This window comes from Chiloscyllium plagiosum, unplaced genomic scaffold (genome assembly GCF_037043375.1).
Source record: "Chiloscyllium plagiosum isolate Xiang-an unplaced genomic scaffold, Cpla_swu_hap1 HiC_scaffold_21, whole genome shotgun sequence".
Classification (NCBI taxonomy): Eukaryota; Metazoa; Chordata; class Chondrichthyes; order Orectolobiformes; family Hemiscylliidae; genus Chiloscyllium; species Chiloscyllium plagiosum.
Genome location: NW_028270159.1, coordinates 18,610,812 through 18,637,627, shown reverse-complemented (window position 1 = coordinate 18,637,627; position 26,816 = coordinate 18,610,812). Strand labels below are relative to the sequence as shown.

At 45.0% G+C, this 26,816-nt stretch overlaps 1 protein-coding gene across 1 annotated transcript in view; it reads right to left on the bottom strand.

Annotated features, from left to right (window-relative positions):
- Positions 1-26,433, bottom strand: part of LOC122564893 (stomatin) — a 50,463-nt gene extending 24,030 nt beyond the window's left edge. The window contains exons 1-3 of the mRNA XM_087998684.1: positions 26,284-26,433; positions 15,579-15,682; positions 13,881-13,953 (exon numbers count right to left, since the gene is read on the bottom strand). Of these exons, the coding sequence (XP_087854810.1) occupies positions 13,881-13,953; positions 15,579-15,682; positions 26,284-26,431 (325 nt within the window). The 5' untranslated portion in view covers positions 26,432-26,433. The remainder of the gene's footprint in view (positions 1-13,880; positions 13,954-15,578; positions 15,683-26,283) is intronic.
- Positions 26,434-26,816: the final 383 nt, after the last annotated feature.

Below are 26,816 nucleotides of genomic sequence, written 5' to 3'. Positions count from 1 at the left end.
TTTCATATTCACTACTTCTCTCTCTCTATCAAACCTCCCCCCCCCCCAATATAAATATGAAATTCTACACTTTGGTGTGAAAAATACAAAGGAAGGGTACTATTTAGTGATGATCTATTCGGAAATGTGTTGATGTCCTCTTACACCAGATAATTAAACAGGCAGGTGCAATAAGCAACTAGGAAGACAAATAGTGTACTGGCCTTCTTTGCAATAGGATTGGAGTTTGGAAGTATGGATGTCTTACTGCACTTTTACAGGGCCTTGCTGAGACTGTACCTGGAGTACTGTGTGCAGTTTTGGGCTCCTTCCCCAAGAAAGGACATAGCTGCCATAGAGGGAGTATAGTGGAGGGTCACTAGGCTGATATTTTCCTGCTCCTCGGATGCTGCTGACCTGCTGTGCTTTTCCAGCACCACTCTGATCTAAACTCTGATACGAGAGATGGCAGGAATGTCCTATGAGAGTAAATTAGTTTGACTGTAGTTTAGACGAACGAGAGAGAATCTGATTGAAATGCATAAAATTCCGACAGGACTAGGACACACTAGAGGCAGGGTGGATAGTTTCCCTGGTTGGGGGAGGTGAGAACCTGGGACAGAGTCTCAGGATAACAGATATACCATTTGGCACAGAGATGAAAAAAGCTCTCTTCACTCAAAGGGTGGTGAACCTGTGGAATTTACCAACACGGAAGGCTGCAGAGGCCAAGTCACTCCTCCAATTCGAGGAGGAGCTGGGAAATTCTTAAACATAAAAAGCAACAAGGGGATCAGGTGAAAGCAGGCATTTGGTGTTGAAATAGAGGATCAGCCATGATCATAGAATCCCTACAGTGTGGGAACAGACCCTTCAGCCCGACAAGTCCACACCAACCCTCCAAAGAGTGTCCCACCCAAACCTATTTCCCTACCCTATTACTCTACATTTCCCCTGACTAATGCACCTAACCCACACATCCTTGAATACTATGGACAGCTTAGCATGGCCAATTCACCTAACCTGCATATCTCTGGACTGTGGGAGGAAACCAGAGCACCAGGACAAAACGCACGGACAGATGGGGAGACTGTGCAAACTCCACACAGACATTCGCCTGTGGCTGGAATCGAACCCGGGTCCCTGTGAGGCAGCAGTGCTAATCACTGAGCCTCCATGTCAGGGTATCATACTGAATGGCAGAGCAGGTTGGAAGGGCTGAATGGCCTGCTCCTGGTTAATACAAGTAATGTTGCCATTGAAAAGCCCAGACCAACTGTCACAGTGCAACTTTAACAGTTAGCTTGGTTGCCTAAAATACAGAGGCCTTGAGTGGGAAGCATTGGCAGGTGGCAAAAAAGACCCAATGCCCAAGAGTAATGCACATGATTGTCCGGTCACATGGGATTCTGCAACGGCCAGGGCTTGTTTTCGCATCCTCCAGAATCTCAGCTTCACTTCTTTCAGTTGCAAGCCCCAATTTGCCCAGTGGTTGCATAACAGCACAAAGCAAGTGGCAGCAAAGCCGACCCTCATTAAAAATAACTGCAACAGCTGGTGCTAAACCAACTATGACAGGCCACAGAGAGAAAAACAAAGAGCTTCGGTGAGCTAATGCTCTGCACAAAGACACCTCTTTACTCAAAGAGTGGGTGCAAATATGCGGTTATGCTCCCACAGGGAGAGTCCAGAGTCAGCAATAACAATGCATTGAAAACAAGAAGTTAGACCAAGCATTTGAGAGGGAGCTACTTGTAACAGTAGATTTTAAGGAGACCTGGAAGGACAGTAGACACCAGTATAAACTGATTACGCTGAATGGCCTGTTTGAAAGCCCTGTATTATGTGGAATCCTTTGTGTAATGAAGTCCACCATGAAGACAATCCGCAAATACACTGGGGGTCATTATTCAAAATCTATGTTGCACCAGTCAGCAGGGGTATAGGATTTTCTTTCACTCATTTACAGGAATGTGAGCACCCAAGCCATCATTCATTGCCATCTTCAGAGTCAACCATGTTTCTGTGGATCTGGAGTCACTCACAGGCCAGGGTAAGGAAAAGCAGATTGCCCTCACTCAGGAACGTTAGTGAGGCAATGGCTTTTTCCTCCAAATATTTCACGGCCATCATCAGACTCTTAATTCCAGACTTTCATTGATTTGAAATTCACCCTACCACGGCAGGATTCCAATCCAGAATACGACCTGGGTTTTCCAGCATAAATAGTCGAATGATAATACCACTAGGCCAATGCTTGAAACCTGCAATATGTCCAGCTGTCACAAAACGTCACAAAAAGTTTCCCCTCCCACACAAAAACCTTAGACCTGACCACAGATAATGGGGCTTGCAGTAAATTGGCCTCAGATCCATACTGCATACTCAGAACTACCAGATCCGAAAAAACTGAAGTGGGGTTTCCCAGACGGCCTCTTTGAATACAATGAGCAGAGGTAGAAAATTACCAGCTTTAATATCAAAACTAAGGATCAGCTGCTGGGAACTGCTAGCAACCGAGGTTCGGTCAGGGACGAGTGATCCACTTGTAAAATCTGACACAAACTCTACATCTTATTTTGATGATTGCACCGATTTGTACAGCACACATCAAACAATCATGATTTTTCTTTGTCTTAAAAAAAAATTTCTCTGCCCTCAAAAGGAATGGAACAGTTTTTAAACCTAGTATCAGCAAGGAGGTCAGGTATAAATGTGGTTAGAATCAAGCGGAGGTTATTTCTCTCTCAGTCCCAACCATAGACAAATATCACTTCCTGCCTCACTGTGATAACTCACATCAACCACACGATTCAGCTTCGAGCTACGCTGGAGATTTAGCATCAGGGTTATGCCAGGCGTCACTGGTGATTAACAGCTGGGCAAATAATGTCCCTAAACTGGTATCATGATAGGAAAATCCTTACAGTGTGTGCAAAACTTGCTATTTAGGCCCAGATTTACTCAGTCCCACCAGTGACAGTCTGGAATCTGAAGCATACTGATGCTCAAGCCATTGGCAACACATATTTTGTTTTGGAAGTATTTTAAGGGACAGAAGTATCGCTTACAATATGACTCGTATTGGCTCCTACAGACTCTGCTCTGGAATGAAGTGAGATGCTATGGGGGAGGGAGGAGAAGCAAGAAGATTGGGGGGGGGAATGGGTAGCCGGCTCTCAATTCCATAGGGTCTCCAAAATAGATCTTTAAAAGCATTGACAGGGATTTGCTGCAACCCTTAGGCATTTTATAAAGTTGTACACTTGTTAAAATATTGGTGACCTCACATTCAAGCACCATTTAAACTGACCGGGACAGAATACAATGCCTGTGCATGTGGGCCTGCACAAACATCTCCAGGTTGTTAGACTGAGCTTCAGAGTCAGGCTGCGCTATGCAAGATCATTGGCCCAATCAAACACAGATCAGAAGTCGGAAGCTGAATGTAATTTCAACTTTGCCATTGCTATCATAACTGATAACATCTTTCCTTCAGGAAGTCTTTGATTGTCCCTGCCAAAGGAGGCCTGTCACTGTTCAGATTTTGCAAAATAACATTTTAAAACAAAACCAAACATATGAATAATTTGTTCAATCCCTCCTTTGCCACTTATGGCCAAGTTGCCATTTATTTTCCACCTCTGCAATACTTATTCTACCCTGTCTCGCTCTCTCTCTCTCTCTCTCTCACACACAATCTCCGTAGTTCAAGGGAGCAACTTGCACAATACAGACCCATGGGTGCAGGTCACCTGAATGTCCTAGGTAGTGACCCTAGGTAGTCACTCTGCATGTGAGCATTAACCCAGTGAAGGGCAGCACACTATTTGACCTCAGAGGCATCACAACTATATCCAATCAGACATAACAGAAGGTCAGCACTTCCCAGCGAGACTCCTTGGGTAGGGTTTGGAATCAAGGTGCACCATCTCTGGATAAGATTAAGCATTCACCCACTGGTCTGGCATTAACCTAGGATATCCACAATACATAATATAGTAACCATCCTTGAGCAGTACAGTGCTTTTGCCAAAACAAGTTCATTTGGCCAGACTCAGTAAGATTTATTTTTAACACAGAAAAGGGAGCCTGCACCACCATGGAACAAACTTTCACTGAAAAATAACCACCACAGGTGAGGGGTACAGGAACACTGTGGTAATGTTACAGGACCAGTGATCCAAGCAGCTGAACTAACGGTCTAAAGACACACAAGTTCAATTCCTACTATTGAGGGAGTTTAAATTCAATTAAGTTCAAATCTGGAATAAAACACTGAGTAAAACTAACAATGATTGTGGAGTGGTGTTAAAAAAAAAAGGTCCACCTGTTTCACTGATGGACAAATCTGCTGACTTTACCTGCTCTGACCTACACGTAATGCCAGACGCACAGAAACGTAACTGATTCCGAAACACCTTCTATAAAAGGCAAGAAAGCCAGCAGTTTTATTTTTTATTAATTTGACCAATTTTTCTAATCAACCTGTTCAGCGATGCTATTTCACACCTCTGGAGCAGTTCGGACTTGAACCCACCTCCCAGTCCATGGGTAGGGACCCTCCACTTAACCCCACAGCCCACTCTTATCAACACGCTACAGGGGAACAGAAAAATCCTCTGTGGGTGCACCTAATCCACACGGACTGCAACAATTCAAGAAAGTAGCTCATGAACATGTTCTCCAGGGTAATTAGGGACTGGAAATAAATGTTCTCATTTCAAGAATGAACAATAAAAGAAATGCTGTTAAAAAGAAAGGCAGGACCATTAGCCACTGCTTCAGCACAGCAGCTAGACAGACAGGGGAAATTAAAGTAAATTAAAAACAATTGTGGGAAAGTGAGTGGGATGAAGCAGCTGCTAGAGTTTGAGAGTGCCTGGCAATTTGCCCATTTCCACTGCTTTTCCAATGGTTCCTCAAATCTAGTTTGCCTCTTGACAGTCAGCACTGAAACCCATGGTCAGTATTTATTGTCATAGTGAGGAAATTCAGATCATTAAATCAGCAACCAGGATCACACTGAACTGCAGATCAGGCTCGAGGGTCCAAACAGCCTAGGCCTGTTCCTAATTAATCTGGACGTAACACCATTGGCTTCCATGCCTTCAGTTGCCTAGGCCACAATCTCTGGAACTCTCTGCCTAGGTCCTTCCACTCAATCTTACAGACATGCCATTGAATGTGAAGGGTATTACCATTTCTGAATTGCCCCACTGGGGTTCACCACTGACCAGGAAGTAAATTGGACTAGTCACAAACACTATTGCCACCACAGCAGGCCAGAAACTGGGTATCCTGCAGTAACCAACTCATCACCTGATTCCAAAAGCCTTCTCACTGTCTACAAAGCATAAGTAAAGGCTGTGCTGGAATACTCTCAAGTCACTTTATGACTGCAGTTCCAGTGTTCAAGTAGTTAACACCAACCAGGAAAAATAAAACTAAGAAAGACTAATTTTATTTTACTCTAATAGTGGCCTAACCAGCGTCCTGTACAAACTCAAAATGACCTCCCAACTCTTAGACTCAATGCACTGACCAATGAAGGCAAGCTTACCAAACACCACCTTCACTATCCTGTCTACCTGCAACTCCACTTTCAAGGAACTATGCACCCACGTCTCAAGTTCTCTTTGTTCAGCAACACTCACCAGGACTCTACCAACAAGTGTATGAGTCCTGCCCTGACTTGCCGTACCAAATTGCAACACCTCACATTTACCTAAATTAAACTCAATCTGCCTGTCCTCAGCCCATTGAATACAATGGGATCTTGATCAGATGGGCCAGAGATAACCTTTTTCACCGTCCACTACACGACCTATTTCGGTGCCATCTGCAAAGGTACCAACAATGCCTCCTATATTCACATACAAATCATTTATATAAATGAAGAAAAGCAGTTGACCCAGTACCCATTCTTGTAACACACTGTTGGTCACAGGACTGTGTCTCCTACATGTAAGCTATTTTTATAGCCAAATGGCTAGCACCCCACGGACTCCATGTGATCTAACCTTGCAAATCAGTCTACCATGCAGAACCTTGTCGAATACCTTGCTGAAGTCTATATAGGCAATGTCTACCGCTCTGCCTTCATCAACCTTCTTTACCACTTCTTCAAAAAAAAACTCAAAGTTAGTCAGACACAATTTCCTGTGTCAGGCAGCATCTAGGGAACAGGAGAATCGACGTTTCGGGCATTAGGAAGAAGAAGTCCTGAAGAAGGGCTAATGCCCGAAACGTCGATTCTCCTGTTCCCTAGATGCTGCCTGACCTGCTGCGTTTTTCCAGCAACACATTTCCATCTCTGATCTCCAGCATCTGCAGACCTCACTTTCTCCTCACAATTTCCTGTGTGCAAAGCTAGGTTGACTATCCCTAAGGAGTCCCTGCCTTTCCAAATACATGCAAATCCTGTCCCCGAGAATCCCCTCCAACAACTTGAAGGGCTTATGCCCAAAACATCAATTCTCCTGCTCCTCAGATGCTGCCTGACCTGCTGTGCTTTTCCAGCACCACAACCTTGACACTGACCACAGATGTTAGGCTTACTGGTCTACAGGCTTTTCCTTACCACCTTTCTTAAATAATGGCGCCACATTTGACACCTCCCATTCTCTGTCACCAGATGAGTTGCTAGAGGTGGTGGAGGTAGCTGGTACAATAGTCATTTAAAAGGCATCTGAATGGGTACATTAATAGGAAGGCTTTAGAGGGATATGGGTCAAATGCTGGCAGTTTAGGATGCCTGGTCAGTGCGGACAAGTTGGACCAAAGGGTCTGCTTCCATGCTGTATAACTCTATGACTGGCATCCAATTACCCCCATAAACATTTATTCTCTCTACCACTGCCTTACAAGATGAAGTGTAGCAGCCCTTCAATGATTCTCCAACCTCAGCTTCCAGACCTGCAACCTCTCACATCTGGCAAGGGAAGGGGGGGGGCACAGATGGCAGGTCACTGGGGATAACAATACCTGCAAGTTCCACTTCAAACTTCCACTCCATCCTGACTTGGCAATCTATTACCGTTTGTTCATGGTCAAAATCCTGGAGCTCGCTAACTCATAGCATGGCATAATACTTCAGCACAAAGGCTGCAAAGGCTGTAACAGTGATTCAAGAAGTGGTTCACCACCACCTTCCCAAGGACAATTAGGGCCTGACAGAGATACACATGAGTAAAACAGGTTGGTCTGCTGGCCTGCCTTACGTTAGCATTCTTGTCCCACTCAGCAACAACACTGTTAATGCTCGATCTTCAGCTTCCACGAATTAGGCTGAAGTTCCTCATCTAGACTCAGAATCATACAGCCCTTCAGCCCATCAAGTCTGCACCAACATCGCTAGTCTGGGACTTACATGGAAATGAAGATACTCAGAAGATTCAACTGTGATGTTGGCAAATCAGAACTGCTGCTGCCTCACAGTGCCACTTGTTGCAGAGGTGTTCAAGCAGGTTAATTTAAAATAATCTTTCTTTTTTAAAGCAGGATTCCTTGCTCACATCTTCTTGGGCTTCAGGCAGCCTCCAAAACACAATCTGTTTCCTATAAAAATGTTGCAGGAGGGATAAATATTGACGAGGCAACTGGGGCTAAACTGCCCTGAGTACTCTCCTTCAAACACTAAGTACCATGGGACTTGAACACAGCTGTCAGATCAGGAGAGTCTGCTCCCAATACACACACACACATGCATGCATGCACAATCACGCATGCATACACACATGCATGTGCATGGACACACACACACACACACACTCACTATCTGAACAGCTTCAGCATCCCATCACATTATGGAAACGGAGGAAGAAGATAGAAAACAGATACTTGCTGCAAACAAGCACTGCCTTTGTAATCTTAAATGTCAATGGGTCCCATCTCAGATAAAGTCACCATAATGCCACTGTGTCATTATAGAAAGAGAGAGATGGCTGCTGGTTGTTTAACCTGAGCGTTGCCGTGCCTTGGGCAGGGGCATGGGTTGAGATGGAGAGTCCTTCATGGTAATCTCAGCCGGTGCAGGAATTGAACCGGTTGTCCAGAACCAAAGGACAGCGATTCAGAGAGAATAGGAAACAGCCCCAAAGGTCACATCAGAACTATTGGGTTTTTAAGAAAAAGTGATGAATGGTTAGAATCTGGAACCTACTGCCTGAGAATAGGCCATAGAGTTGGAGAATTAACTGAAAAGAAATGAAATCCCAATGCTACAGGGAAATGGCATAAGGGTGGTACTAGTGGAGTTGTTCTTACAGAAAACAGCATGGGCCTCATTCTGCGCTGCGCAAAAGTGCGGACTGCAGATGCTGGAAACCAGAGTAGAGGTCAGAGTGGTGCTGGAAAAGCACAGCAGGTCAGGCAGCATCCGAGGAGCAGGAAAATCGACGTTTCAGGCAAAGGCCCTTCATCAGGAATGGCTCATTCTGTGCTGCACCTATTTAATTGTTGTTTTGAGGCATTTTGCAGAACATTCCAAGTAAGCTCTGAATCTTCTTGTACCATTTCACCCAGACAAGTACAAAGAATGAAGAACAGTTTAGCACAGCAGCAGGACCTTCGGCCCTCCAAGCCTGCACCAACACATACTTCACTTACAGGATCCATATCCCTTTATTGCTTTCCTATTCATGTACTTGTCCAGGTGTTTCTTGAATGCTGCTATTGTTTCTGCTTCCACCATCTCCTCTGGCAGCACGTTGCAGGCACTCACCACCCTTTGTGTGAAAAACCTGCCTCGCACATCTCTTTCAAACGATCCCCCGCCTCCCCCTGTACCGTGAACCTGTGTCCCCTAGTAACTGACCTCCCCACCCTGGAAAAAAAAAGCCTCATACTTTCCACTCTACCCATGCCATTCACAATCTTATAATGGAGGTCGAAGGAAACTTAGGAAGTACCACCGCAGGGTCACAGTGTGGTCACTGATAAATCTGATAAGGAACTTAAAAGAAATATCTCTGCACGCGGTGAAACTGAGGAATTCACTGACATGTAGAAACTGAGGTATATAGTGTGGAAACATTTAAAGGCCAATTAGATCAGTACATGAGGGAGACAGGAATAGAGAGATGTGCTATAAATATGAGATGGAGTTGACACTAAATGTAAACAAGAGCAAATGCTGTGCAGAGACTAAGGCACTAGATTGACAATAACAATCACAGACTTGTCAGCATTAAAAAAAAAAGTCCTCCTTTCTAACATCTAGGGGCTACTGCCAGAATTGGGAGAATTACCTCAGACTAGACACGGCATGAGCTTGACATAGTTATAGTCACAAAAATCAAACACCAACACTATCCCTTTGATATGTCCTGACCAGCAGAGGTAGTGGAAAAGCGGTATACAGTCAAGAGAGCGTGGTCCTGGGAGTCCTCAACACTGACTCCAGGCCCCCATGAAGTCTCCTGGTTTCAGAGCAGACATGGGTACAGAAACCTCCTGTAGTAACACATCCTGCAGCTGATGAATCAGTCCTCCTCCACGTTGAACAGCACTCGGAGGAAGAACAGAGGGTGGCCAGGATGCAGAATGTATTCTGGGTGGGGAACTTCAACATCCACCACCCAGAGTGGTTCAGCAGCAGCACTGCAGATCAAGCTGGTCAACTGCTCAGGGAACCAACAAGGAAAAACAGATTTCAGAACCAACAGATCAGACCCAAGCTCTGCACCCCTGCTGCGCTCAGTCATAAATGGGGTGGACAATAAAAAAAAAACACACTGCAGGAGGAGGCTTCACAAACTGTCCCTTTCTCAATAATGACAGCACCCCAGTACATCAGTGCAAAACATTAGTCTGAAGCATTTGCAACAATTTGCCAAAAATACCAAGCTCTAGTGATCAACTTCATCTCCTCCAGTGGTCCCCAGCATCCCAGATTTCAGTCTTCAGCCAATTCAATTCACTCCATGTGATATCAAGAAACAGTGAAAGGCACTGGGTATGGTAAAAGCAAGGGGCCTGGACAATATTCCAGCAATTGTCCTGAAGATGTGTTCCAGAACCTGCTGTACCGCTAGCCAAGCACGTTCCATACAGCTACAACACTGGCATCTACCTGGCAATGTCGTAAATTACCCAGGTATGGCCTGTACACAAAAGAAAAGGCTAGTTACTATCCCATCAGTCTACTCTCAATCATCAGCAAAATGATGCAAGGTGTCACCAACAGTGCTATCAGACAGCACCCGCTCAGTGACGCCCAGTTTGGGTTCCGCCAGGGCCACTCAGCTCCTGACCTCATTACAGCCTGGGTTCAAACATGGACAAAAGAGCTATATTCCAAAGGCGAGGGGAGAATGACTGCCCTTGGCATCAAGGCCACATTCGACCGAGTATGGCATCAAGAAGCCCTAACAAAACTAGAATTAATGGGTATCAGGGCAGAAAAAAAATCTCTGCTGGTTGGAGTTATACCTGGCACATAGGAAGATGGTTGTGGTTGCTGGAGATCAGTCATCTCAGCCCCAGGGCATTTCTGGAGGAGTTCTACAGAGTAGTGTCCTGAGCCGCACCATCTTCAGCTGCTTCCTCAATGACCTATCCTCCATTACAAGGTCAGGAGTGGGGATGTTTGCTGATGATTGCACAATGTTCAGCACCATTCACGACTCCTCAGATACTGAAGCAGTCCATGTTCAAATGCAACAAGATCTGGACAATATCCAGGCTTGGGCTGACAGGTGGCAAATAACATTCACACCACACAAACGCCAGGCAACGACCATCTCCGACAAGAATGAATCTAACCATCACCTTTTCACATTCAATGGATGTACTATCACTGAATCCCTCACTACTGACACCCTGGGGGTTAACACTGACCAAAAGCTCAACTCGACTCACCACATAAACAGTGGCTACAAGGGCAGGTCAGAGGCTAGGATTACTGCGATGATTAACTCATCTCCTGTCCATCACCATCCACAAGGCACAAGTCAGGAGTGTGATGGAATACTCCCCACTTGCCGGGGTAGTTGCAACTCAAACAACACTCACGAAGCTCGACCCCACTTGTGACAAAGCAGCCCGCTTGATTGGCACCACATCCACAAACATCCCCTCCCTCCATCACCGAGACTCAGTAGCAGCAGTGTGAACTATTTAGAAAATGCACTGTGGAAATTGCAGACTGCACCTTACCAGGGTGCTGGAGGAGTTCAATGATATTCACTTGGAGATGAGGTTTGCAAAGTAAGCTCTGGATCTGGCTGAGAAATTGAATGAACTGAGCAAAACGTACAGCCTAGGCTTTCTGAATGATAACACTCTGGCTGGGTTCTGTGATACACAGGCAGGTACAGCCGTCAAGTTAAAAGCAGTCAGCTGGAACTGGTTTCTTTGCATTAAACTAAGCCCATTGGCACATATCCCAAAAAACAAATACATTAAAAAGCTAAAACAAAAGGCTACATTTGACATGCCAACTTCCACTGGTGTGCACATACTTGTTTGACCATGGAATTTCCTAAAAGCAGTGTATCTCTACAAGTGAATCAGCTGCTTTTATTCCAAACCCACTCATTGAGGGAGGGAAGACAATAATGAGAATTTGTTTCTTTCTTTCCACCATTAAGAGGAGTTTCTTTCCCCCCTTATACAACTTGCCTAATCTCTCATACCTTTCCCATGCTTCAGAAACCAGCCCCAGGAGGACAACACTGTAGTTAAAAAGTCAAACTTCAAACTTACGCCAAAATGCACAGCATCGCTGCTACTCCCAGTCACCCCGGGACGCACTCAGGGGTAAAATGTCGAGCAGAGGTACCTCTTCTGGAGGGAGATCAGGGAAGTCCCGTTTAGATCCCAAGAACTTCCATGATGGTACATTTGAATCTAGGTGGATGGGGGAGTTCTCATTTAAAGGGAAAACAGAAACATGGTGGAAACTCCAGCACTTGGATCAGCTGACCCGAGTCACAGAGCTGACCGTCAGTCATAGGGAGGAATGACAGACGTTGGGCAGGAGACAGAAAGGAAAACAGACAAATCTAATTCACATTTCCCGTCGACACCAACAAAAACTGAGGGGCATTTTGATCAGAGTGATGTCCTCCCCACTAAGGCTAAGTAAAATATTGATCTTCGCCTGTTATTAAATATGGTGTTGGCTTTCTCATTTGAACAGGGTGGATGAGAAAGCAGCAATACAGCAGAGGGAAGCAAGAGGTTGGAAGTCAATTTAACATCACCCCCTTCCATCACCTCCAATGATCGCTAACACCACTGCCTGGGGAGGAAATCCCTGGCTGGAACGCTCCACTATCTAAAGGATGGCCACGGACCATCCGCCCACCAAAATGAGACTGGGAATACATGGCTGGGCCACACAGCACAAAGAATAACAGCATTGAAAATCAACAATGTCCGCTTAGGCTGAGGTACCTGCTGAGGCCTGGCTGACAACGCACGTGGAACCAAACCCCAGAGCAAGTCAGTGCCTTGAGAGGAGAGGAGAACATTAAAAAGAAAAGCAGCGTCCATTTTTGTAAGTCACAATGCTGTGAAATTGAACCGGTCGGTCGGAAAAAAAAAAGGCAAGTCTTGCAGAAGGTATTTTGTCAAAGCCGTGCAACCACTGAGCCTCTTTAGCAAACATGCAGCTTTAAATCGTCAAGACAGACCATCTTAAAAAGCCACATCAACCTACAGAGCCCCCAATACAACATGCATTGGGTCAAGGTTTCCCTAAACTGCACTGAAGTGCCCAACTTCAAAAAGGGCTCTCATTGGGGGTGGCATTGTGTACATTATTGAACCCATCCACTTCTAATAAAAACAAAACCACGATGACATTAGCAGTGGACGAGCAACAACACATGAGTACACAGTGCCTTTGACAGCACAAAACCTCATGAGGCACTTCATACTTCATCAAAATGTGACGGCTAGCCGTATTGTTGGGGGAGGGGTACACTGACTGAAAGCTGGGTCGAAGAGGTCGATTTCAAAAGGAGGTGGCCAAACAGGAGGACAGAGGTAAGTATAAAGGCAGTAAAGTTTAGGGAGGGAAATTTGGTGTTTAAGGTCTTGCCCAGCCATCATTGGTGGAATGATTTGAATCGGAGATATTCAAAAAGCCAGCCTTGGAGCAGTGAGAGTGTTGAAGGATTGAAGATCTGGAAGGGCTGGTACTTCAGAGGAATTTGAACACAAAAGATTGCGCAATTTAAAGTTGAGGCATTACTTATCTAGAAGCAGGGGCAAAATTGTTTTCAACATATATACAAGATTTGGCTTTTGAACGGGTTTATTAGAACTGAAGGACTTCAGTTAAGTGGGAAGGAGTTAGAGAGGTGTTCAAAATCATGAGGGGTTTGGATGACGTAGATAGAGAGAAAATGTTTTCATTAGATGAACAGGGAGAATATAAAATACATCAACTTTACCAACAAAGACATGAGGGAAATTTTTCCATGCAGCAAATGTTTAGGATCTGAAATGCACTGAGACTGTAATGGAGGCAGATGTAATTTTGGCTCAAAAGTGAATTGGATGAGTGCCCTGGGAGAGGGAAAAAAAGCAAGGCTTGGGGAGGAAGGATTGCAGAAGTGCTGTTTTAGAGAGACACAACAGACAGAGTGGACTAAATGGTCCCCTTTTGTGCTGTAAACATTCTATAATGAGTAAAGAGATTTCAGGACTTCAACAATGTGTTAGGTTATATAATATAAACTAGAATTCCCATTCTTGGCAGTTAAATGAGGACATCAAAGCATCACCCAAATTCATGACAACAGGAAGGACATGCATAAGGAAGAGTTACATAGAAAGACTGTTGATTTTAAAGAATTCAGTAAGAAAACCAATTGAAAATTCAAAAGTACAACTTATATTTGGTAGTTTGAGTGATAGACTGGTGTTTAATTTTTCCTTGTCCTTACCTGGCCCTTTAGCTCCTCCTGCCAGAATGCGCCCAAGTCTAAATATTATAGCTCGCTCATACTCCTTGACAATCTGTAGCACAGAAGGGGAAAAACATATTCAAGATTTAATATGTCAAAACCCCACTTTGGTTCTGTTTAATAAACCGTGCTCAGAAACTACCAAGAGCTAGGGCTGCAGTCAAATGGTGAAATACAAATAATCTCTTCATTTTAAGAAATAAAGGACAGTACAAAATAAAGGCCACACAGTAGCTCAACAGTTATCACTGCTGCCTCACAGCACCAAGGACCTGGGTTCAATTCCAACCTCGGGTGACAGCCTGTGTGGAGTTTGCATGTTCTCCCCATGTCAGCGTGGATTTCCTCTCAGTCTAAAGATGTGCAGGTTAGGTGGGCTGGCTATGCTAAATTAACCAGAGTGTCTGGTGATGTATAGGTGGATTAGCCATGGGGAATAGCGGGGTGATTCTGGGTGGGATGTCCTTTGGAGGGTCGGTGCAGACTTGATGGACCAAATGGCCTCTTTACACACTGTAGGGGTTCTATGATTTTATCTCTTGCAACACCGTGGGTTGCTGTGACTGCCAATTAAACAGGGTTAATCGTCACATAATATTGCAACGAAAACCTGACCTGGGATTGGGTGACTGACAATCACTTTCTGGCTGCCTTAAAATAAGTCAAGTCACTTTTAAGTGAATGAAGAATCATAATCGGAAGGAAGATCATGTGAATGGAAATTCATGTATGGTACTGATGTTGCAGGTATGGGTTGGGGGGAGGGTGGATTTAAATCATTAGGTAATGTAACAGAAAACATACCATTGCTCATTGTACACCAGGGTGTATGTGGCGCTGGGAGCAAGCAAGTGCCTGGTTACCCAAAATGGGACAGTATTGCAAATGCCCACACTGATGGCCTCAAGCAGCTCTGAAAGATCCCATTATCTTTACCAAAGCACGTCTGATGGTACAGCCACTGCACTGAAGATGCAAACAGTGCACAACGTCCAGTCTGTGTGTGTGACAGTCCCTTCATCTCTATGCAAAGTGCACATTAGGGGGATGAATACAGCTCCTGGCACTGCAACTGAGCTGCTTGAGGCTGTGCAAAACTCTAAAAAGGTAAATGCCAACTCCAAAAATATATTCTTAACAAAATTTCCACTCATAGGGATACAAAATACAAGGCAATTTGTGAAAGACCTGCAACATTATTCCAAGCTCTTGGTTGTAAGGTATTTTGGCTATGGCACAACAATATGCTTCACAAGCTGAAAAGGCGCTTTGATGATTTAAGAGTCAAACATGAGTAGCATTTCTTGCTCAATGGTTGGACCAGGCTGGTTACAGCAGATAACTCTCTTTTCATGCAGTTCTTACATTGCAATCTAAACTAGCCGGAGCGACATTCATCTGAATTATCAAAACATTGGAACAATAGGGCTAACCAAGCAACCACTGGGGCTACTCCCATTTTATTTTGCTCTTTTATAATTTAAAGCCTCTAGTTACAGAATCCTTGTCTCTCAAGGAAAATAAATCAGTATTAAAGCCATTGCTACAGGAAGGCATTGAACAAAAGGCATCAATACATTAAAAACTGGAGTCGGGCAATTGTACCGCAAGTACTGGAGTCCAATTACACATTTCCTTTCTAATCAGTTTGGTCCTGTAATATGTCAGTGGCCTTACCTTTATGCACAACCAGATGGACAGGGGGGAACTGATGATCATGAAGAAATAAGACAAAATTACCAAGACCCAACCACAACATCCAAGACTGCCATTGTTCTGATCTGTGAAGTGAAATATAGAATGGACTTGAGTGCTTTCTTATAAAACAGTTTGAAGCTATTTCACCAATACACAACCAATCAGACACAACATACTAATGATTCAAGACAGAAAGCCCCAAAACTCACTGGCACAACAGGGGTAGGGGCATGAAGCTCAGATTAATCCATCTGCAGTAATGTTTAAAAAGGCCTCTGCCAAACCCAAGTGGGATAGCTATCACAAATGGCCCCAGTGCAGTTAGTAATGGTTTAGGTCCACCAAGGCTTGAAGCACAAAAGACCGCTCAGCCCATCACATCTGTACTGGGTCTTAGAGACTTCAATCTGTAACCACTCTCTGGTGTTACCCAAATGATCATCCTTGCACTGCAGAGAGCAAGGTCATGATGGGTTTTGTTTTAAAATAGTCACAAGTTTGATTGGTTCTTTCGAAAGTCAAACAAGGAACTTGCTCCTAGCAGAATTTTTACAAAACTGGAACTAGTGAAAGGATTAAAATATCTTGGCATTGTCTATCCACATATAGCAGGTCAGCGCCTCAATGCAACAGGTACAGTAAAAGTAGCAATGCTGACACTTTATAAAATACTTCAAATCCAGACCTTTTAGGCAGTGGGGTGGAAGCAGGAAACTAGAGAGGGGTTTGATGGTTTGTCCATTCAATTGAGTTGGGTGTGAATACTTTTGTAAGAGGGCTTGTGTTTCAAAGAGTTTTGAAATTTGGAACTGAGGGAATCATGTGAATGCTACACCACGCAAGTACCTGTACAATCCTCCTGCAGTTATTCAGCTCCGAAAATCAAGAACACAGGGCAAAGATATTTAATGAGAAACCCTTCCCGTCTGGCAATAGATGTACCTTGTTTACTTACCTTTGTTATACAGACATCTGTTTCTGTCCCTCATTAATTATTCACTTTTAACAAACATGAGAACTCAAATGTAAAAGCTGCTTAGATGCATTACTTTACGCACAAATTAAATTTGTAAGAAATTCGATTTTTTTTTAAAAAACAAAACCTTAAAAGCTGACGATCCCAGTAAATAACAGAAAGTATTAGCCTCCTATGTATTAATTAAATTAGCTTGGCAAGTAGCATTTGTACTGCACGTGACCAGTCCCACTGAGAAAAATCTATCCATCTCCTCTTGACGTTCAGTGGTATCGTTATCATTGAATCCCCCCCCCCGCTACCAACACCCTGGGAGTTACAATTTATCAGAAACTGAACTGGGGAAGCCATATAAATATGTGGCTACAAGAGTAGCTCAGAATGGTTAGTGGTTTGAAACCAGATCTTCTGACCCAGAGGTGGGGACATTACCACTGCACCACCAGACCCAAAATGAAGCATGCAGCCAGCACAAAGCTTGCTCCCAAGCACTGATGATGTCGCCTAGCCAGGGGACGAAACGTTTGCAACAAAAACTTCCAGCTCGGCGAACAGAACCACAGCAACGAGCACCCGAGCTACAAATCTTCGCACAAACTTTGAACACTTACTGCCCTCTACCAATTGAGCTAGCTAGCTATGGTCAAAAAAGCAGGGCAGAGACTGGGAATTCTTTGGCAAGTAACTCACCTTCTGTTATCCCAAAACTTGCCCAGCGCCTACGAGGCACAAATTTGGAGTGTGATGGTGTTGTGGAAGAATCAACTTCCATCATGGAAGCTGCCTGGATGAGTGCAGCTCCAACAGTATTCAAGAAGTTCAACACCACCCGGGCCAAAACAGTCTGTTTGATCCTCCCCACATCCAGCCCATAAAATAGTCTCTCCCTCCAGCACTGACACACAGAAACAGTGTGTACCACCAACAAAATGCACAGCAGTAACTTGCCAAGACGCTTTCAACAGAACCCTCCAAACCCAGGGCCTCTCCCGTTTCGAAGGCTAAGGACAACAACTACAAGGTCTCCTCCATGTCACACACTATCCTGACTCAGAACATATCACCCAGTCCTTCACTGTCACTGGGTCAAAACCCATCCTGTGAACACCTACACCCACAACCACAGCCTGCAGCAATTCAAGAGGGCGTCAGCTCACCAATAGCAGTTTGTGATTGGCAGTCAATACTCTCATCCATGAAATTAAATTACTATGTGAAACACAAATATTGACGAATGTAAAATATATATTCTAAACTCTTCAAACGCTAAATGCAGCTAGTATTTAAGCCTATTCCTGACTGGATAGTGAAGGATGTGGGAAATCCAACATTTGTTCCTTCTCTATTGCAATTCAATCATATCTCCCACCTCTGGCTTTGCTCACACGATTAAAAAGAAATATTTTCTGCATTTCTCGGCACAGTCAGTCAGTCATAGTTATAGAGATGTACAGCACAGAAACAGACCCTTCGGTCCAACTTGTCCATGCCAACCAGATATCCCAACTCAATCTAGTCCCACCTGCCAGTACCCGGCCCATATCCCTCCAAACCCTTCCTATTCATATACCCATCCAGAAGCCTCTTAAATGTTGCAATTGTACCAGTCTCCACCACGTCCTCTGGTGGCTCATTCCATACATGTACCACCCTAAACATAAAAAAGTTGCCTCTTAGGTCTCTTTTATATCTTCCCCTCTCACCCTAAACCTATGCCTTCTAGTTCTGGACTCCCCCACCCCAGGGAAATGACTTTGTCTATTTATTCTATCCATACCCCTCATGATTTTATAAACCTCTATAAAGGTCACCCCTCAGCCTCCGACACTCCAGGGAAAACAGCCCCAGCCTGTTCAGTATCTCCCTATAGCTCAAATCTTCCAATCCTTGCAACATTCTTGTAAGTTTTTTCTGAACCCTTTCAAGTTCCACAGCATCTTTCCGACAGGAAGGAGACCAGAATTGCACACAATATTTCAACAGTGGCCTATACAGCCGTGACATGACCTCCCAATTCCTGTACTCAATACTCTGACCAATTAAGGAAAGCATACCAAAAACAAAATCAAACAAACAAGACTCTCATCAACTTCCATAAAATCTAGTTTGTTGCCCATGTGATTCTATTTGTACCATTTTCAATGTTAAAAACAAATTATTTCAGATTCCTAGCATTGCAGTTAATACTCAGCAAGTCAGGCAGCTTCTGTAGAGAGGGACACCAGGTTAAACATTTCAGGCCGATGACCTTTCCATCAGAAATATTCATTCTGTTTCTCTCTCTCCACAAAGGGTACCTTAACTGACCATTTCCTGTTTTTATTTGAATATTTCAGGAAGGTCTTATAACTAAAGGAGGCAGATTCCCCATCTTCCTCAAACTTTCTGCTCACTTAACCGAAACCCTAAACTTCCAGTTTAGGAATCAGACCATGATAAAAGAAATTAATTTTAACACAAAATTGAGTGTATTTGGACCAACACATTAAAGAGGAAAGCAAAAGAGAAGAGAGACACTGTTCTTTGTCAGATTTTTGATTTCTTGTGGCTAAGTCTGCACGGTACTGCCTGTCTCTAATTGTCCTTGAACTTGCTAGGGGCATTTAAGAACCAACCACATTGCTGTGGGTCTGGCGTCATATTTAGAACAAACAGGTAGGGATGGCAAATTTTCTTCTTCAACGGCATTAGTAAGCCAGATAAGGATTTTTATTTACATAGTTTTGCAGTCACCAGGACCGAGACTAGATTTTCAATTTAATTCATTCAATGAATTCTAGCTGCATTGGAACCAAACATCCACAGAGCTTTATCTTCTTGGTTTCTAATCCAGTGGCATTAAATATGGATTTTAAATTTACCACCTCATAATTATCCCTTCAGAATACAAGTTGATTTACAGCTTGCATGGCAGGGTATTTCGCAATTCAGAGTGGACAACACAAAAACATCACATTCCACTGCTACGCTTTACTGAAATTCTAGCAACAACACGACAACTATGAGAAGGATTCCCCGTGCATTTGTAATGAGCCTCACACTGCAACAAACTGCTTAGTTGCAATTATTGAATGATGCAAACTAGTTACATAATTCCCCTGTCTACTCAACTTAGTAATTAACACTGCAGTATTCATCTTCAAGACCCACAGCAGAGACATTAGTTAGACTCAGTACCTCAAACAGGACTGCAGAAAGCTGACATTCCCTTGTTTCAAATAGCTCTCACTTCATTTATGCAAAGGAATCAAAGTGCTGACCAAGACAAACAAAATGTTTTGCATTTGTATTGCACCTTTTATGACCCAAGAGAGTACTGAAGTGCATAACGGTCAGTTAATTATTGCAAAGTGCAGTCCCTCTTGGAACATAGGAAAGATGGTAGGGTGCACGGACAGCAACTTGTTAGTGAACAGATATCAGCTTGACTTATTTTGATTATGGGAGAAATATCAACTACATTTCTTTGGTATATCACCGCATTTTGTACAATTGACATTTAATGAGAGGCAAACAGGTTAGCCACTAAATAGAGGGGAAGTGATCTAAATAGGAAGTGAGGGACTCGGGGACAAAAGCATTAAGGGAAGCGATTTCAATGCATCTCTTGAAGCCAAGGTACTGAGGAAAGAAGTTGCTGCAAGACAGTGACCAAATGACTAAAGGAGCAGTAGTAGCTTGGAGTGGGGGTGATGTCAGGAGACCAGAGACAGAGGCGTCGGAAAAACTTAAGGAATGTCAGCCATTGATGAAGTTAAAATGAGGAGGAGAGCACAAGGGTGGTTTTAGGGGAACAGAGATTTGAGTTGGTGAAGGTTAGATAGAGTCACAAGTCACCAGGTTATGGTCAACAGGTTTATTTGAAATCACAAGCTTTTGGAGCGCTGCTCCTTCGTCAGGTGAAGTGAAGGGAAGCACACAAGGCACAGAATTTATAGGTAGAAAGATCAAAAGGAAAGAGCATCACTACGAAAGCTTGTGATTTCAAATAAACCTGCTGGACTATAACCTAGTGTCATATGACTTCTTACGTCGTCTATCGCCAGCACCTCCACATCAAAGTTAGATAGGGCAGGGGGAGCCAGTGAATTAAACATGAGAGAAATGAGAAGATCTTGCCTTGCTGATGAGTCAGACACAAGGCAAGATGCAGATTTCTGGCACAAACAGTACACACTAGTTGCCTTTATCTTCAAGGCTTAAGCAGAGTCATGTGAGGAAAAGCCAAGAGAAAGGTTATCACTTAGGTGCAATGTCCATTTGGGTCAATGATTTACCTTTTATTGCTGAACTGAAAACTTGAGCCAGCACACAAACAAGAAAGCCTGCTCACTAGTTATTCCCAAACTCAACAAATGGAATCCAAGATATAGAAGCAAGATGGAGAAAACACTTGCAATTTACAAAAATATAAATACAGCTCCAATGACTGGCATGGTAGCTCAGAGATTAAGCACTGCTACCTCACAGTGCCAGGGACCTGGGTTCGATTCCACCCTCGGAGGACTGTTTCTGCGGAGTCTGCACCTTCTCCCTGCGTGGGTTTCCTCTGGGTGCTCTAGTTTCTTCCCACAATCCAGAGATGTTTAGGTTAGGTGATATGGCCATGCTAAATTGCACATTGAATCCAGGCACGTGCAGGTTAGGTGGATTAGCTATGGGAATTACAGGGATAGGGTAGAGGTCTGGGTGGGAGGATGGGTGTGGACTCAATGGGCCAAATGGCTTGCTTCCACACTGTAGGGATTCCATGACTATGTAGAGATTCACCACTAAGAAACAAACAAAACTGCAGAAACGACAAGGAATTTTTAAGCCTTTTTCCCCAGCATGGGAATGTGGAATACTGGGGGCCAGAGGTTTAAAGTGAAGATGGAAAGTTTAAAAGGAGATGTGTGAGGTTCTTTTTTTTTTTACACAGAGGTTAGTAGGTGCCTGGAACACACTGCCAGGGGAGGTGGTAGAAGCAGATAGGACAGAAGCATGTGCAGGCAGGTGGGATTAGTTTAGAATGGCATCATGGTCAGCACAGATATGGTGGGTTGAAGGGCCTGTTCCTGTGTTGCACTGAGATATGTTAACAGCATCAGGACATCCTCAGTTTAAATAGCCCTGAATATTAAATAGGACATACAGGACAGTACCAGGTTCATTCGGTTCAAATGGCGAATACTAGAGTTTATATTCCACATGAACCTGCTATCTCTCCCTACAAGCATATCCTGCTGCTCGTTTGTCCCCCCTACCCTCCCGTAAAACTCATCTGCACAATCTAACTCAACTGCCCAATGCAGCCACTCCACATTCTCATCAATTTCTGGGCAAAGAAATCCAACCTGAATTCATCATTGGGCTCACTGTGTGACAATGTTATATTGGCAGCCCCCCATTCCGGACACAGGCAAATGGGAAACAGACCAGCTAAAAGCCTATTGTTCTATGCACTCTACTCACCAATGTGCTGGGTACCTTGCACTCATCTCCATGCAAAATTCCCCCTTCAGCACATTCTTTATCATTTCCCCTTGAGTAATGGTTAAGAGAAGGTTTGGAACTTCAGTAAGTGATAGATTAGGTTGTTTTGAGTTGTCTCCTCTGAGGCATTGCTCTCTCTCTCCATGTGCATGGAAGAAGTTGGATGGAGGAGGTCTAAACTCAGTAGGTCAGACTATTTTGAAATTCCCAACAATTCCAGTGGCCAGGTTTCAATTTTTGGTGACACTTTGTAGGAACATTCCCACAGCAGTTTCACAGACGACAAACAAACTATTGAACAAAGGCCAATTGTAAATTATTAAGAACAAATTTATGTGAAGAAGGCTGACAAAATGCTAGAAAATAAAGGGGGAGGGGGGGTAAGCAAAATTACAACTTTTGTAAACAATAGTTTACAACTTTCTTAGAGCTAAAATTCAGAGTTGTGTCTAGGCAGAGGAGTCATGTGAGGAAAAGCCAAGAGAATGGTTACCACTGAGGTGAAAGATCCATTTGGGTCAATGATTTACCTTTTATTGCTGAACTGAAAACTTGCCCCAGCACACAAACATGAAAAGCCTGCTCACTAGTTATTCCCAAACTCAACAAGATATAGAAGCAAGATGGGGAAAACACTTGCAATTTACAAAAATATAAATACAGCTCAAATGGCCATGTCGCCCTTCAACACTAAGTAACAAGCAGAAATGCAGGAATGATAGAGTTTTTTCATCTTTTTCCCCCAGCGTGAAAATGTCATAGGCTAAAGGTGAAGGAGGAAAGTTTAAAGGCGAAAGGTGAGGTAAGTTTGCTTTTATACACAGAAGTTGGTGGGTGCTGAAACATGAAGAAATTTTCACATCATTGAAATCTTTATACCCAGCAGTACACCTATGGATTTTAAGCCAAAGCACTCAAGAAAGATAACATTTTTCTGAAGTACTTGTGGTCACCGTTATGGTTGCAGTAGTGCGAGCGATCAGAGGTGAAGAATTAACAAATAGCAGATCACAAATTGAAGCAAACTGGTACAATAATTGTGATCGTACACTCACACCAACATCAATTACACTTGCACCAGTGTCATAAACAAAGTGATAATGTAACGTAACCACAATTTCCTCTTTCTTTTCCCATCAGCCATCACCACCCTGCTTCCATTTCTTACATCCACCCACCCACAATATTTAACACCTCACTGCTGCAGTGGCAGTCCATAGGTAATGGTTACCCTCTACATTCTGCTCATCAGCTGCATGACTCTACGCCTGCTATTTGACTGTGAGAAGCATCATGACCAGACCCCAGTTCCACTCTCTCACAGGACTGATTCTAGCATTCTCTTAGTGTGACTGGGATAAAGCTGGGTTGCGAACATTGGGGAGGGCTGCAGGGAAGAGCTACCTAAGTAAACCACATGGAGAATAGAATCATCTTAATGAAAATGACAGCCTTTGACAACGTTACTGAGGAACTAGATGTGTGCAGATTTGAGTTGAATGAGGTTACTCATCAAGGTTAATTTGTAACAAGACCTTTGTTCAATAATTTTACTTCATCTGTGAAACTACTCTGGAAATGTTCATATAAAGTGATCATATTCTATTGCCTGAGATTGAAAGCTTGCCATTAGAGTTGTAGGGAATCCCAAAATAGTCTGACCTACTGAATTTACTCGACTGAGGGAACTTTGAACACAGCAGGTCTCAGAATAAGGTTCTTCATTTAAAAGGCTGTGAATTTGTGGAACTCTCCACCCAACAGGGTTATGGATATTCCACCACTGAGTAGATTTAAGGCTGAGACAGAAATTTTGGCACTCAGGGAAATTGAGGGATAGAGGAAGCAGGCAGTAAAATGCTGAAGGAAACGATTAGCTCCTGGCGTATTGAAAAGCAGAGCGGGCTCCAGGACACCACCCTGCTTCCATTTCTTACATTGTTTCTGACTGCACAAACTTGGCTGCTCCAATACATTGAATTCCTGAAAGAAGCTATAGAAAACACAACTGTGACCAGGAATCTGGTTTTTAGCCACCTGCCCAGGCTTGATCTCGTAGCCTGAAAACAGATTGTATCATCTCCTTGATATATAAAGTGGCTCAAGTAGCTGGGGTTGAAAATAAACCGTCAACACACAACCTCCCCCCATTGTGTACATCAAACTAAATATTGCAGGATAAACAGGAAAAAAATTAGAAGCAGGAATAAAATTACATACAAAATAAAAGGAAACATTATTGATCTGATTCGCATGGTATAATTTTTCTTGTCAGCTACTGCAACATTTACTGCAAGGGTCAACCAAAAAGCTACCTCCAGTCACGTTCCTCACTTTTAAAGATGTTTTTCGCAAAACAAATGCCTCATACATTAAACAAATACTGCATCTTATTTGGTTTCCATCTCTGTTGGGATCACTGTTTATAGTAATGCAACTGACAAAGAGGAATTATTGTGACGTGAGATTTCTTTCCTGGGGTCTCTCTATGCCCTTACTAAAATTTCATGCGATTAATTGCCTGTCTGTTCCCCACCAACATACATACTTCGAAAACTAATCTTATTTCAAACCACCATCTGCATTCTGTAACATTCCCAAAGGTCTCTCCAGCCATCTCTGTACTGTATGGGGAGGGAGGGGGCAGTTGGAGAAAGACAAGGAGATGGGGGGGGGGGGGTGGTAGTGAGGCATGGAGGGAGGGACCAAGACCCCACCCCTGGTATAAGAGTCTCTCCCTCCCCCCATTTCTCTTTCTCTCTCTCTCTCTCTCTCTCTCCATGTTACAGTCTCTCCCCCCTCCCCTCCCCTCCCCTCCATGTTACAGTCTCTCCCCCCTCCCCTCCCCTCCATGTTACAGTCTCTCCCCCCCTCCCCTCCCCTCCATGTTACAGTCTCTCCCCCCTCCCCTCCCCTCCATGTTACAGTCTCTCCCCCCCTCCCCTCCGTGTTACAGTCTCTCCCCCCCTCCCCTCCGTGTTACAGTCTCTCCCCCCCTCCCCTCCGTGTTACAGTCTCTCCCCCCCTCCCCTCCGTGTTACAGTCTCTCCCCCCCTCCCCTCCGTGTTACAGTCTCTCCCCCCTCCCCTCCGTGTTACAGTCTCTCCCCCCCTCCCCTCCGTGTTACAGTCTCTCCCCCCCTCCCCTCCGTGTTACAGTCTCTCCCCCCTCCCCTCCCCTCCGTGTTACAGTCTCTCCCCCCCTCCCCTCCGTGTTACAGTCTCTCCCCCCTCCCCTCCGTGTTACAGTCTCTCCCCCCCTCCCCTCCGTGTTACAGTCTCTCCCCCCCTCCCCTCCGTGTTACAGTCTCTCCCCCCCTCCCCTCCGTGTTACAGTCTCTCCCCCCCTCCCCTCCGTGTTACAGTCTCTCCCCCCCTCCCCTCCGTGTTACAGTCTCTCCCCCCCTCCCCTCCGTGTTACAGTCTCTCCCCCCCTCCCCTCCGTGTTACAGTCTCTCCCCCCCTCCCCTCCGTGTTACAGTCTCTCCCCCCCTCCCCTCCGTGTTACAGTCTCTCCCCCCCTCCCCTCCGTGTTACAGTCTCTCCCCCCCTCCCCTCCATGTTACAGTCTCCCCCCCCTCCCCTCCATGTTACAGTCTCTCCCCCCTCCCCTCCATGTTACAGTCTCCCCTCCCCTCCCCTCCGTGTTACAGTCTCCCCTCCCCTCCCCTCCGTGTTACAGTCTCTCCCCCCCTCCCCTCCATGTTACAGTCTCTCCCCCCCTCCCCTCCCCTCCATGTTACAGTCTCTCCCTCTCCCCCCTCCCCTCCATGTTACAGTTTCCCCCCTCCCCTCCATGTTACAGTCTCTCCCTCTCCCCCCCTCCCCTCCATGTTACAGTCTCTCCCTCTCCCCCCTCCCCTCCATGTTACAGTCTCCCCCCTCCCCTCCATGTTACAGTCTCTCCCTCTCCCCCCCTCCCCTCCATGTTACAGTCTCCCCCCCCCTCCCCTCCATGTTACAGTCTCTCCCTCTCCCCCCCTCCCCTCCATGTTACAGTCTCCCCCCCCCCCCCTCCATGTTACAGTCTCTCCCCCCCTCCCCTCCCCTCCATGTTACAGTCTCCCCCCTCCCCTCCATGTTACAGTCTCCCCCCTCCCCTCCATGTTACAGTCTCCCCCCTCCCCTCCATGTTACAGTCTCTCCCTCCCCCCTCCCCTCCATGTTACAGTCTCCCCCCTCCCCTCCATGTTACAGTCTCTCCCCCCGGGTGTTAGAGGGCGGACGGTGTAACCTTTTTCATCGACGCGCCGAGCTTTGATCTGATCTGATTCATCCGCTTCCATCGCCGCTGGGATCTGCCCGCTCTCCGGGATCACTCTGTTAGACACAAACGGCCGGGAGGAGGGACTCCACTTGCTTTCCTTCTCCGCCAGGGACATTTACTCTCCAGCCCCGCGTCACTGCTGGTCCCTCCCTCTGGGCTGGACTTAACCTCCATCTCCTCCTTACCCTTACTCTCCACCTCCCTCCTCCTTACTCCCCTCCCTCATCCTTCTCCTTACTCCCCTCCCTCCACCTCCATGTCCCTTCCCTTCATCCTCACACCTCCCAATCTTCCTCCTCCTCAATTTCCTTTCCTCTCAATCTCAAATACCCTCCCTCACCTCACCCTCCCCATCCTCATTCTCTCCCACACCCTCTCCCTTACACTTCCCTCTCCCACCCGAGCATTTCTGACATCCTCTCCCTGACCCTCTCTGACACACTGTCCCTTTCCAACACCCTGTCTCACTCCCTGACCCTCTCCAATACATTGTCCCTCTC